This window comes from Cinclus cinclus, chromosome 1, assembly GCF_963662255.1.
Source record: "Cinclus cinclus chromosome 1, bCinCin1.1, whole genome shotgun sequence".
Lineage (NCBI taxonomy): Eukaryota > Metazoa > Chordata > Aves > Passeriformes > Cinclidae > Cinclus > Cinclus cinclus.
Genome location: NC_085046.1, coordinates 1369596 through 1382751, shown reverse-complemented (window position 1 = coordinate 1382751; position 13156 = coordinate 1369596). Strand labels below are relative to the sequence as shown.

Genomic DNA, 13156 nt, shown 5'->3' with positions numbered 1-13156 from the left:
CGAAAGGATCCCAAATCCAACACGTCCATGGAATAATCCCAATCCCAACCCCAATCTATCTTCGACTGGAGAAGTTGTTCCAGTCCCATTTTCCATCGGGAGAAAACATGGAATACTTTGGGTGGGAAGGGATTTAAGGATCATCCAATTCCATGGCCAAGGACACTTCCCACTGTCCCAAGGTGCTCCAAGCTGGCCTTGGACACTTCCAGGGATCCAGGGGCAGCCACAAATCTCTGGGAATTCCACCCCAGCCCCTCCCAGCCTGGAATTCTTTCCTAACAAATATCTGTGGGAAGTGGAGGACGCTGAGCCAGGAATTTCCGGATATAACCATCGCTCCCTTCATGGTGTTTTGGAGGGGAAAAAAAAAAACCATGGAATTCACTTGGGAACAGAGAGAACATCCCAAACAGCTTTCCCTGAAATAAGGAATGGGTGGCCCTGGAATGCTTTTGGAACAGGTACAAATTCCTGGCACTTCCCAAAAAAAAAAACCAGAATTCCTTGGCTTTCCATGGGAAGAGGCCAGCAGGGACTCACATGAGCTTCTGCAGACACTCGGTGGCCGACAGGAAACATTTATCCTTGACCAGGGAGCGCCTCTGGAAAAGAGACAGGGATACCTTTGGAATACCGGCAGCGGAGATTCTGGATCCATCCCACAAAAACTGGAAGGAAATCCACAGAAATCCACAGGCAGTGACTCTGGATCAGAACTGAGCATAGAGCTCGGATTCTTGGGATACATTTGGAGCAACTCCATCCTCATCCGAACCCAATTCCATTCCCATTCCCATTCCCATTCCCAGCTCGCTCCAAGGGTTTTCCTCACCTGGTTGGAGGTCAGGGTGAGATCTTTGAGAGGCCACAGGTGCCTGGAATGGGAAAACTGGGATTTAGGATGGATTCCATCGGGAATCCTGGTGGTTCTTCTATCTCCTCTTGGGAGCTCCAATCCCATGGATCCACTTCCCTGGGATCTCCAATCCCATGGATCCAGTTCCCTCAGATCTCCAATCCCATGGATCCACTTCCCTGGGATCTCTCATTGGAGTTTGCATTCCTCAGGGATGATTCTGGGATAATCCATGAGAAATTCTGGCACTTTTCCATCCAATTCCTCTCATTTCTTTTGTATGGAATCCCACTGAGACCCTGGATCTGCTGCTCTTCTGAAATCCCAGAGTAAAATTCCCAATCTTCTTTCCAGAGGTGGATCCAGGAGCAGGAATGGATGAGGGGAACATCTGCCTCCACTTCTTCCATCTCTTCCATCGTTATTCCCACATTTTAACAGGGAAGGAACATTCCTTTTCCAATATATTTCTAAATTCCAGGTGATTCCGAGCAAAAAATTTGGGAATTTCCCACAATTATAAATTCATAGACATTTCTAAATTCTGGGTAATTAAGAACACAAAATTCAGGAATTTTTCACCCAAAAACGAGGATTAGTAGGGAAAACAAGACTTTTCCATTAAAAATTCCACCTTCCAACCAAACATTCCAGAGCAGGAATTCCCTCCAGCAGCCTGGACGAGAAGCTCCGTTGAAAAACGGGATTAAAAAAAAAAAAAAAAAAAAACCCAACGATGAACCCAACAGCAACTCAACTTTTTTCCGGAATTTTCCTTGAGGATGGAAAATTCCCACTTACTTCTGCACATCCAGGAATTCCAGGAGCTGGATATCCGTGAGGAGGCTGAGCTCCGCGATTCCCTGGCAGTAGAGGTCATCCTGGTGCTGGTGCTGGAGCATGTAGAGCATGGAGAGCTCGGGATAGAAGGTGGGCAGGATCAGCGGCAGGACCAGGCTGGAGCCTTTCTGGACACTGAAAAAGAGGGGGGGGAAAAAAAAAAAATGGGATTTTCCAAGGAAATCCGTGTGGATGTTCCCAAACCCACCCAGCGTCCCGTGGAAGTGGCGTTTCCGATGCGTTCTTGTTTTTCGCTCTTCCGAGCTTGGCGCGGTTGGGTTGGGGCGGGCAGAGGTGGATCCAAGAGGAGCTGGAGAACCAGGAGACCTTCAGGAAATTCACTGGGAAAAGCCTGGAGCTCCAGGACATCTCCGGAGTCACCAGGAAGAAAAATTTGGAGCTCCAGGAGATCTCCAGAGCCACCAAGGACACAAAGTCTGGGCGCTAAGCCCGGCTCAAGCAGGCAAACCGGAATTCCCAAGCCCCCTCAGAATTCCCGAAGGAACAAGGCATTCCAGAGGTGCCACCAACCTGGGATCTGCCTCCTCCGAGGGCGCTCGACCCTTCCGCTCCAGGGCCAGCCGGAGCAAACCTCTGGAAAAGCAGAAACGAGGATTAGCTCACTCCCTGCTTTTTTAAAGGATCATTTGTTCCCAAAGGAGGAGCTGTCCCAGCATCCAGTGGGAGATCAGTGAAAATCCCTGGAATTCCAGCAGAGTTGTGCCAGAGTTGGAAGGGTTTCTCCATGAGCAGCAGAAGAACCGGGAATGGCAGAGAATTCCGGAATTTCCATGGATTGCAAGAAGCAGCATGGTCCCAATTCCCTGATCCAGCCATGAGCGTTCAAGGATGATCCCGCTCTGGAAAAGCAGCTGGGATTTGTCCTGATTTCCCAAAGAACCCTGGAATGCTTTGGGATGGATATTGGGAAGGAATTCCTGGTTGGGAGGGGCTGGGATGGAATTCCCAGAAAATCTGTGGCTGCCCCTGGATCCCTGGAAGTGTCCAAGGAGAGGCTGGAGCAGCCTGGGATAGCGGGAAAGGATTGGAAACGGATGAGATTTCCAACCCAAGCCATTCCATGATCCTGTTTTTCCTTAAATCCCAGATTTCCAAACCCATGGATTTGTGCTCTGATTGATATTGTCACCTTGAGGAAAAAAACTGTCCCAAGAATTCCCAAGAACTCCAAGGAATTCTCAAGAACTCCCAAGAATTCCCAAGAACTCCCAAGAATTCCAAGCAATTCTCAAGAACTCCCAAGAGCTCCCAAAAATTCCCCAAAACTCTCAAGAATAACCAAGAACTCCAAAGAATTCCAAAGAATTCCCAAGAGTTGCCAAGAACTCCCAAGAATTCCCAGGAACTCCCAAGAATTCCCAAAAACTTGCAAGAACTCCCAAGAATTCCCAAAAACTCCCAAGAACTCCCAAGAATTCCAAGCAATTCTGAAGAACTCCCAAAAATTCTCAAGAACTCCCAAAAATTCCCCAAAATTCTCAAGAACAACCAAGAACTCCTGAGAACTCCCGAGAATTCCCAAGAATCCCCAATAAAAAAAAAAAGGAACAGGACCGAGGCACGGCCCCTCACGCCAAGATCCCAAAGATCCATCCTGTGCTCCCAGCCCACGGAAGAGCTCCACGTTGGACTCACCGGTAGAATTCCCAGATTTTCCGGGAATAGAACTTGACCTCCTCCTGTGCCATTCCCAGCAGGTGCCGGTTGGCTCCGATCCCGGAATACGACGCCTGGAACGCCGTGCCCAGAGCCCTCAGCAGCTTTCCCAAGGGATGCAGGGAAGATTTCAAGGCCTGGAAAATTTGAATTTATGGGATGGAGGAGAGGAAAATCCTAAACAAAAAGAGGCACCTGGATTTGTCCTGGAATTCCCAGCTGGAATTTTGGGATATTTTGGAGGTTTCCGGATCCCTTTTTTGCGGATATTCCGGAGGGAAAAGCTGCTCCAGAGAAAAGTGGGGCAGGGAAAATATTGGTTTGTCATTTTAATTATTTGCTATTATTAAATTAATTATTGTTTCATATAATTGTAATAATTTAATTTTATTAATTCAATGATTTTAAACTAATATTATTTTTATTTTATTATTTTATTATTCTAATTATTTGTTAAATTTTGTTACTATTACATTATTTGCTATTAAATTATTTGCTATTTTTTTATCATTTTAATAATTTAAGTTTATCAATTCCATAGTTTTAATACAATTTTATTATTTGTCATTATTTGTTACAATTTGTTACTATTAAATTATCTGTTATTAAATTATTTGGTTTATCATTTTAATAATTCGATTTTATTAATTTAATAATCTTAATATAATAATTATTATTATAATATTTTAACTGTTTGCTATAGTTATGATTAAATTATTTATTAAATTATTTATTATGTTTTACTGTTTTAATAATTTAATTTTATTATTTAATATTTTATATAATTCTTATTGTCTTATTATTTTAATTATATTTTAAAATTATTTTTATCATTTTAATAATTTAATTGTTAATGCAACAATTTTAATATTATTTTATTATTTTATTAATCATTTGTTGTTATTAAATCATTTATTAAAGTATTTATTTTATATAATTTTAATAATTTATAAATTCAACAATTTTTATAAAATTTTTATTGTTTTATTATTTTTATTGTTCGTTATCATTTGCTGCTATAAAATTATTTGTTAAATTATTTATTATTTTCTATCATTTTAATATTTAGTTTTATTAATTTAATAATTTAAAGATTATTATTTTATCGATTTAATTATTTGTTATTAAATATTAAATTGTTGTCATTATTTGTTAATAAATTACCTGTTATTTATCATTTTAATAATTTATTAATACCGTTTTTATTTTATTATTTTAACTATTTGATATTATTCGTTGTTATTAAATTATTTGTTATTTTTTTATCCCTTCAATAGTTTATTATTTCAATAATACTGATTTTTATTATTTTATTACTTTAATTATTTCCTATTATTTGTTAACATTAAATTATTTAAGTCGTTTCTCCTATCCTGATAACAATAATTAATAATTAATAAATATAATAAAGAAAAACTATAAATGAATCATCAATAAATGTAATAATAAATATAATCAATAAATATAACCAATAAATAATATAAATAAATATAATCAATAAATATAATAAATACAATAAATGAATACGATTAAATAATAAATAAAGAAAATAATACAATAAAATCAGTAACTTAATAAATAAATATTATAAAATAATACAATAAAAGAATAAATAAATCAATAAATTGATATAATAAATATAATAAATACAATAAACTAATAAATAATTATAATAAAATAATACAATAAAATAAAATTTAAAATAGAATAAGATAATGGTAATAAGTAAATTAATACATTTAATAAATAATTATAATAATGCAATAAAATAAAACAATAAATAAATATAAGAAAACAGAACAGTAACAAATTAAGAAATAAAATTTTAAATAAATACAATAAAATAATAAATAAATAAATAAAATAATTTTTATCTTCACCTTCTCCAGGTACCTCTGGAGCGACGGCAGCTCCTGGTGCTGCACGAGCTCTTCCAGGAATTCCTCTTTTTTCCAGGAATTCTCCTCAGCGCCTCTGGAAAAACGGGAAGTGAGGAAGGAAATTGGGCCAGGGATAAATCCGGATTTCCACATTCCAGAGGGGCAGGAAATCATTCCAGTAATGGGAATTTTCACGGCTCGGAATCTCACGGAAGCAATTCCAGCGGAGCTGGGAAATTCCTCCTGAGCGGGAACCACGGGAAAATTCCAGGAATTCCAAAACATTCCTGGGTAGGAACGGGAGTGTGAAGTTCCCGGGAAGAACTGTAATTCCTGGGATTTCCTCAGGAATCTCCTCAGGGATTTACTCAGGGATTTACTCAGGGACTTCCTCAGGAATTCCCAGGATTTCCTCAGGGATTTCCTCAGGAATCTCCTCAGGGATTCCCAGGATTTCCTCAGGAATTCCCAGGACTTTGTCTTTAGATGAACTGGAATTCCGGGGATATCCATTTTGGCAGAATAGGAATTCCCAAGATTTCCTCAGGAATTCCCAGGATTTCCTCGGTACCTCTGGCAGAACTGGAATTCCCAGGATTTCTTTTTTGGCAGAACAGGAGTTCCTGGGATTTCCTCAGGGATTCCCAGGATTTCCTCTTTGGAAGAACTGGAATTCCTGGGATTTCCTCTTTGACAGAAAACAGGTATTTCTGGGATTCCCTTGGGAATTCCCGGGATTCCCCCTTTGGAAGAACTGGAATTCCCAGGATTCCCTCAGTACCTCTGACAGAACAGATATCCCTGGGATTTCCTCAGCTCCTTGCTGGATTGGATGTGGAATCCCATGAAGGATTCCTCCATTTCCTCCCTGCAGCCGGAACGCAGGAATTCCTGGAATTGCTCAAAGATTCCCGTCCACCTCTTCTCCACTGGGAATTCCTTGAGGCCCAGCTGCCTGGAAAACAACACAGGATTGGGATTTTTCCATGTTCTTCCCAAATTCTTGTGGATTACCCCCTCAAAAATGGGAAAATTTCCCTGGGATTTGATAGAAACACAGGGCTGGGAGAGCTGGGAATGTTTTCCTGGAAAAGGTAAAATTCCAGGGACTAGAGGGGCTCCAGGAGAGCTGGAAGAGGTACTTGGGATAAGGGATGGAGGGACAGGAAAACAGGGAATGGCTTCCCACTGGAAAAAAAATGGAGGTTTAGATGGGATCCTGGGAAGGAATTCCTGGAATTTGCAGGGACAGAAATAATCAGGATTTTTTTATTTTTTTTTTTTTAATTAATCCTGGTCTTCCTGCTCAGTGCACTGCTGGATATTCCTTAATATTCCTAATTACAGATTCTTTATGTCCTCGGAATTCCTGGAGAAAAGCTGGATACGAGTTGAGCAGCCATTCCCAGGAGCTGTTCTTGCTCTGGAAAAAGGAATTTCAGTCCCACGGATATTCTGAGGGTCTGGGAATGTTCTATAGGGGGGAAAAGAAAAAAAAAAGATGGAATTGGACTGGGATTTGTGAGGGGACCTGGAATTTGGGGGGAATTTGGGCTGGATGGCATAAAAACTTCAATCCCTGCTCCCCACATGGAATTAACTCCATGAAAATCCCAGGATTTCGGGAAAATATCCATTTCTGTTTCCCACATGGAATTAACCTCAATTCCAGGATTCCAGGAAAATTCCCATTCCTGCTTCCCACATGGAATTAACCCGAATTTGAGGATTTCGGGAAATCTTCCGTTTCTGCTTCCCTTCAGAATTAACTCCATAAAATCTCAAGATTTCAGGACAACATCCATTCCCTCATTCCCACCTGGAATTAACCCCAGTTCCAGGATTTCAGGGAAATTTCCATTCCTGCTTCCCACATGGAATTAACCCCAGGATTTCAGGAAAACATCCACTCCCTCATTCCCACATGGAATTAACTCCAGTTCCAGGATTTCCCACATGGATTTAACCCCAGGATTTCAGGAAAACATCCATTTCCTCATTCCCATGTGGAATGAATTCCATGACAATTCCAGGATTTCAGGACAACACCCATCCCCGTTTCCCACATGGAATTAACCCCAGGATTTCAGGACAACATCCACTCCGTCGTTCCCACATGGAATTAACTCCATGAGAATCTCAGGATTTCAGGGAAACATCCATCCCTGCTTCCCACGTGGAATTAACCCCAGGATTTCAGGGAGATATCCACTCCCTCATTCCCACGTGAAATTAATTAACTCCGTGAAAACTCCAGGATTCCAGGGCAACATCCACTCCCTCATTCCCGCGTGGAATTAACTCCACGGACACCCCAGGATTCCAGGAACGCTCCCGGACGGAATTAACCCCTCGCGCTCCGTCTCCCATCGAGGCAGCCCGGGTGAATTCCGGCGGATCCCGGCGCTCACGTGGCGTCGGGCGGCTCCTGGCTCTGGGTGCGCGGCCCTCGAGCGCCGAACGTCCCCTGCAGCACCAGACCGCTGGCCAAGGACAGCTTCCCCTGCGGGCGGGAGATCCGGGATTTGGGAATTCCCACTGGGAACGGGGGGGGGGGGGGGGGGGGGGGAATTCCCCTCCTGGCATTGCGGGAATTGCTGCTTGGAATTGCGGGAATTTCCGTCCTGGCATTGCGGGAATTCCCCCCAAGCACTGCGGGAATTCCCTCTTGGAATTTCAGGAATTCCCGCTTGGCATTGCGGAAATACCCTCTTGGAATTTCAGGAATTCCTTCTTGGAATTGTGGAAATTCCCTCTTGGAATTTCAGGAATTCCTTCTTGCCATTTCAGAAATTCCTGCTAAGCATTGCAGGAATTTCCTCTTGGAATTGTGGGAAATCCCGCTAAGCATTGTGGGAATTCCCTCTTGGCATTGCAGAAATTCCCTCTTGGAATTTCAGGAATTCCTTCTTGCCGTTTCAGAAATTCCTGCTAAGCATTGCGGGAATTCCCTCTAGGCACTGTGGGAATTCCTTCTTGGCATTGTGGGAATTCCCCCCTGGAATTTAGGGAATTCCCTCTTGGCACTGTAAGAATTCCCACTGGGAATTGTGGGAATTCCCAGTGGGAATGGCAAGAGGGAATTCCCAAAATGCTCAGCAGGAATTCCTGAAATGGCAAGAAGGAATTCCCACAATGCTTATCAAGAATTCCCTGTTGGAATTGCGGGAATTCCCACTTGGAATTTCAGGAATTCCCAGTAAGCGTTGCAGGAATTCCTTCTTGCCATTTCGGGAATTCCTTCTTGGAATTTTGGGAATTCCCTCTTGGCCTTTCTCTCCATCAGCTCTCTATGAAATTATCTGTCTTTAAATTCTCTATTTAGTACTAAATTTTCTATTATTAAAATCTCTTATTATTAATTTCCCGTTTAATATCAACTCCTCTGTTACTAAATTCTCTATTTAGTATTAAATTCTCTGTTATTAAATTTTCCAATATCAAATTTCCTATTATTAAATTTTCTGTAGAGTATTAAATTCTCTACAATTAAATTCCCTATGATTAAATTCTCGGTCTGCTATTGAATTCTCTGTCATTAACTTAAAATTAAATTTATTATTGCATTTTCTAGTATTAAATTCTCTAATTATTATTAAACCCTCTATTATTAAATTGTGTTATTCAATTCTCTACTTACAACTCTGTTAAATAATAGAATTGTAATATAATTAATTATGGTTTTTTTATATATAATTATTTATAATTATGTATCATATGATTGTACTTCATAATTCCATTAAAACTCCCAAAATTCAATCCAAATTAATACCACGAGTCCGGCCTGTGCAATTCCAGCCAGAAAAGCAGGGAACACATTCCCAGGTTTTCTGGACTCGCCACTAATAGGAATATTGGAGGGAAAAATATCCCACCCAGCACCGGAATTAATCTCTCCTGGGGATTTCCCAGATTTTCGACAGGCCAGGAATTTCCAGATTCCAAGGAAATCTTGGATTCACCACCACTTCATCTGCACGGAATGAACTCTGGAGGAGGAAGACCACGACAAATTCCAAAGCTCATTCGCGTTAATTAACGAGCGTTAATTGCACCGTATCCCAGAATTCCTGCCAGGCTCATCCCACATTTCTGGGACGTGATGGAAAACTCATTTTTCCAGCTCTGGGGATTTTTCTCAACGTTTTGGAGCAGAAATTTTTGTGGGAATTGAGCCGCAAAAGTTTGGAGGTGTCAGGGCAGAGCCCGGATGGCGAAATCCCGAATTTCCGTGGCCCCCGGGGTTTTTGTAACATTTCCTGTGGCCCCAGAGCTGGAATGTACTTGGATCAAAAATAGTAAGAAAAAAATAAAAAAAAAAAAAAAAAGGATTTCGGGTGTGGCTACAAAGAAAAGCCCAAAACTCGAACAAAAAAATCAGTTAAAAAACACACAAATAATGCAAAAAAAATTCCCTAAAAAAAGTCAACCTAACTTGTCCTGTAAAACATGAAAAAAATCCCAAAAACCCAACCAAAAAAAATCAATAAAATCACACAAATAAAGCATAAAAAGAAATCCTGAAATACTCAATCAAAAGTGTCCTGTAAAAAATAATTTAAAAACTCAACCAGGAAATCAATAAAAACACACAAATAAAGAAAAAAAAAATCCTAAAAAATCTCAGCCTAAAGTGTGATGTAAAACATGATAAAACCCCAAAAACTCAGATGTGTCCCATAGAAACCAATAAAAAAATACCGAAAAAGGAAAAAAAATCCCAAAAACCCAACCAAAAATGTCCCTTAAAACCCCAGAAAAAAAAGGAAAATTTCAACCAAAAATGTCCCATAAAACCCAATTTAAAAACCCCAAAAAGAGAAAATAACCCCAAAAACTCAATCAGAAATGTCCCATAAAACCCCAGTGAAAAAAACCCAAAACCTCAAAACCTTGTCCAAAAATGTCCCATAAAACCCAAATAAAAAACCCACAAAAATTCCCAAAAACCCAACAGAGGAAATCTATAAATCCCAATTTAAAAAAAAAAAAAAAAAACACAACAAAGATTTGAGGAAACCCCTTCAAAATTTCAACCGAAAACGTCCCATAAAACCCAAATAAAAAAACCCAAAACATCAACTAAAAATGTCCCATAAAACCCAATAAAAAAAAACAAAAAAAATCCCAAAAAACAACCAAAAATGTCCCATAAAACCCAAATAAAAAACCCAAAAATCTCGATCAAGAATGTCCCATAAAACTCAAAATAAAACCCCAATAAAAAAACCCCTGAAACCTCAACCAAAAAAAAAAAAAAAAACAAAAAAAAAAAAAAAACCCAAACAAACAAATCCTGAAATAAACAAAATCCATTAAAATCCCAAATTCTTCCCAAAATCTCCCAGCTGCACTTTTCCATCTGGGAGAAAAATCCCCAAAAAATTCAAAAAATAATGGGATTTTTTTTTTTTCTTTTTTTTTTTTTTGTAAGGAAGCTGCAGGAATTGGAGCAAGAATTAAAGAACTCGGGAGGTGAATCCATGAAAAATTCCCGGAGGAGAGGAAGGAAATTCTCACCTTTCCAACAAATGTCAGATCTTCCGTGAAATTCCCTTCGTAGACGGAGTCATCTTCCAGGAGCAGAATTCCCGAGCCCTTGGGATGAAAAGAAAAATTGCAAATTCCTGGCGTGAATTTCTAACCCGCTCCAATTCATCCCGGAAAAATCGACTGGATTCAGATTCCAAGATTTTTTTTTTTTTTTAAAGTAAAAATTTTCTTTCAACGTTCGGGAGAAGATTTGGGAAAAGGAGATTGGGAAAAATTGGAATGATAAAATTATTCCGTGGATTTTTTTAATGGAAAAAGGATCGTCGCGGTGTCTGAAATCCCAATCCTGGGATATTTCAGGGAATTATCATTCTTTGGGAAATGATTCCAAGAAAACAATGATTGTGTGGAATGATGGAATTCCCTGGGGGAGAAGGATCCAAACCCAGCTCCTGGCATTGGAGACATCCCAAAAATTCCACCCTGGGAGCACCGGGAATTCGCGCATTCCACAGGAGAATATTCCAGGGAATAATTCCTACCCACAGGGAATTTCATTCCCTCCGGGATTTATTCCACAGTTTAAACCCAAAAGTTTCCTCAGCCCCAAACCAGCCAGGAAACTTCCAGAGGGCTGGAATATTTCCCTCTGGAACAGTTTCCTCCATGGGAAAAAAAAAAAAAAAAAATCCCAGTTTTCCAAGGAAAATCCAAGTTTTCCTTCCAGCTGGGAGCTTCGTGAAGTTAAAGGAGCCTTTGGGATTTTGGTTCTCTGTGGGTGAAGGTTTTATGGGAAGCGCTTCCCAAGTTTCCATCCAAATGGGATTGTTGGGTTTCTTTAAGGATGGGTTTCCCGCGGGAAGTTTTTATTCCTTTTGTTTTCCTCGCCAAATTCCCGACTTTTCACGGATCGGGCAGGTGATTTCACGTTGGGAAAGCAAGGATTCGGTGACGTCCAGAAAAGATGGAATGCTACAGAATCTTGGAATGGTTTGAGCTGGAAGGAACTTTCCATGGGCAGGGATCTCCCGTTATCCCAAGTTTCTCCAGTCCCAGTGTCCAGCCTGGCTTTGGACACCTCCAGGGATCCAGGGGCAGCCACAAATCTCTGGGAATTCCATCCCAGCCCCTCCAAGCCAGGAATTCCTGCCTGATATCCCATCTCTCCCTTTGGAATGCAAGAAGAAACAGGATTTAACCGAGGCCCTGTGTTTCCCAAAACGCGGGATAATCACGGAATATCGGGAAGGGCCCACATCCCAAAAAATCCCAACATTCCTGGAGCTCCAGCAGCCCGGAATAATTCCCATTCCTTTGGGAATGTCCATCCCCAGCAGCATCCGGGGGCAGAAATTTTTCCCTGATCTCCAACCCCTCTTTGTCCGCCAGCGTCGGAATTTTGGAAACTCCCAAAAAAAAAAAAAAAAAAAAAAAAAAAAAAAAAAAAAAAAACAAAAAACCTTCCAAAATTGAGCAACAGAACCGGGATTGATCGGTGCAATTGGAATAAAAGTGTGCAATAAAAAAAAATCAGAATATCAAAAACCAAAATAAAAATTAAAAATTTTTAGAATACAGCAATATATAGGGAAAAAAATTAAAGTTTTAGGGCAGAAGTTTTTGGTTTTCGCCTTCTTCTTCCTCGGTATGGGTGAAGTTTTGTAATTAAATAAGAAAACACCACAAAATGATATTGATATTAATATTAATTATTAATATTGATATTAATAGTAATAGTAATGATATTATTATTAATAATATTGATAGTATTAATAATAAAATATATAAGCACGTAACTACATAGCTTATTAATTACAGTATAATTTTATAGTCATATAAAATATATATAATTTAGTAATAATGATAATTATAATAATAATCACATGATAATAAGTTAAAAAGTAAAAATAATTTAATTGACGTTTCTTCATTAGACCATCTGGCCTCAAAAGGCCGTTAAAAAAAATATTAACAAAAATAAATAAATACGTCTCCGGGTTTTTTAGCTTTTTAAATGGGATTACTGTGAAATTACCCCAAAATTAAAATAACGAAAATATAATAAATACATTTTAAAAATAAAAATAAAAATTCATAAATATTTAAATTAAAAAAGACCCCAAACAAACGCAATCTCTCATGCCTAACAAAAATAAACAAAACACGATGCTCCAGGATAAATCTGAATGAAATTTGGGAATGAAACCTCAGGAATTTGGGATGGAACCCCATGGATTTGGGATGGAACCTCAGGAATTTGGGATGGAACCTCAGGAATTTGAGATGGAACCTCATGAATTTGGGATAAAACCTAGGGAATTTGGGATGGGACCTCCTGGATTTGGGATGGAACCTCAGGGATTTGGGAATGAAGCCTCATGAATTTTTGGATGAAACCTCCTGAATT

The 13156-nt window shown here is 39.5% G+C and overlaps 1 protein-coding gene across 1 annotated transcript in view; it reads right to left on the bottom strand.

Annotated features, from left to right (window-relative positions):
- The window catches only part of ALS2CL (ALS2 C-terminal like), a 32026-nt gene that overhangs the window by 2759 nt on the left and 16111 nt on the right, over window positions 1-13156 (bottom strand). Inside the window, exons 14-22 of the mRNA XM_062505731.1 lie at window positions 10777-10854; window positions 7665-7759; window positions 6038-6217; window positions 5257-5350; window positions 3356-3513; window positions 2227-2293; window positions 1661-1827; window positions 836-878; window positions 544-605 (exon numbers count right to left, since the gene is read on the bottom strand). Of these exons, the coding sequence (XP_062361715.1) occupies window positions 544-605; window positions 836-878; window positions 1661-1827; window positions 2227-2293; window positions 3356-3513; window positions 5257-5350; window positions 6038-6217; window positions 7665-7759; window positions 10777-10854 (944 nt within the window). The remainder of the gene's footprint in view (window positions 1-543; window positions 606-835; window positions 879-1660; window positions 1828-2226; window positions 2294-3355; window positions 3514-5256; window positions 5351-6037; window positions 6218-7664; window positions 7760-10776; window positions 10855-13156) is intronic.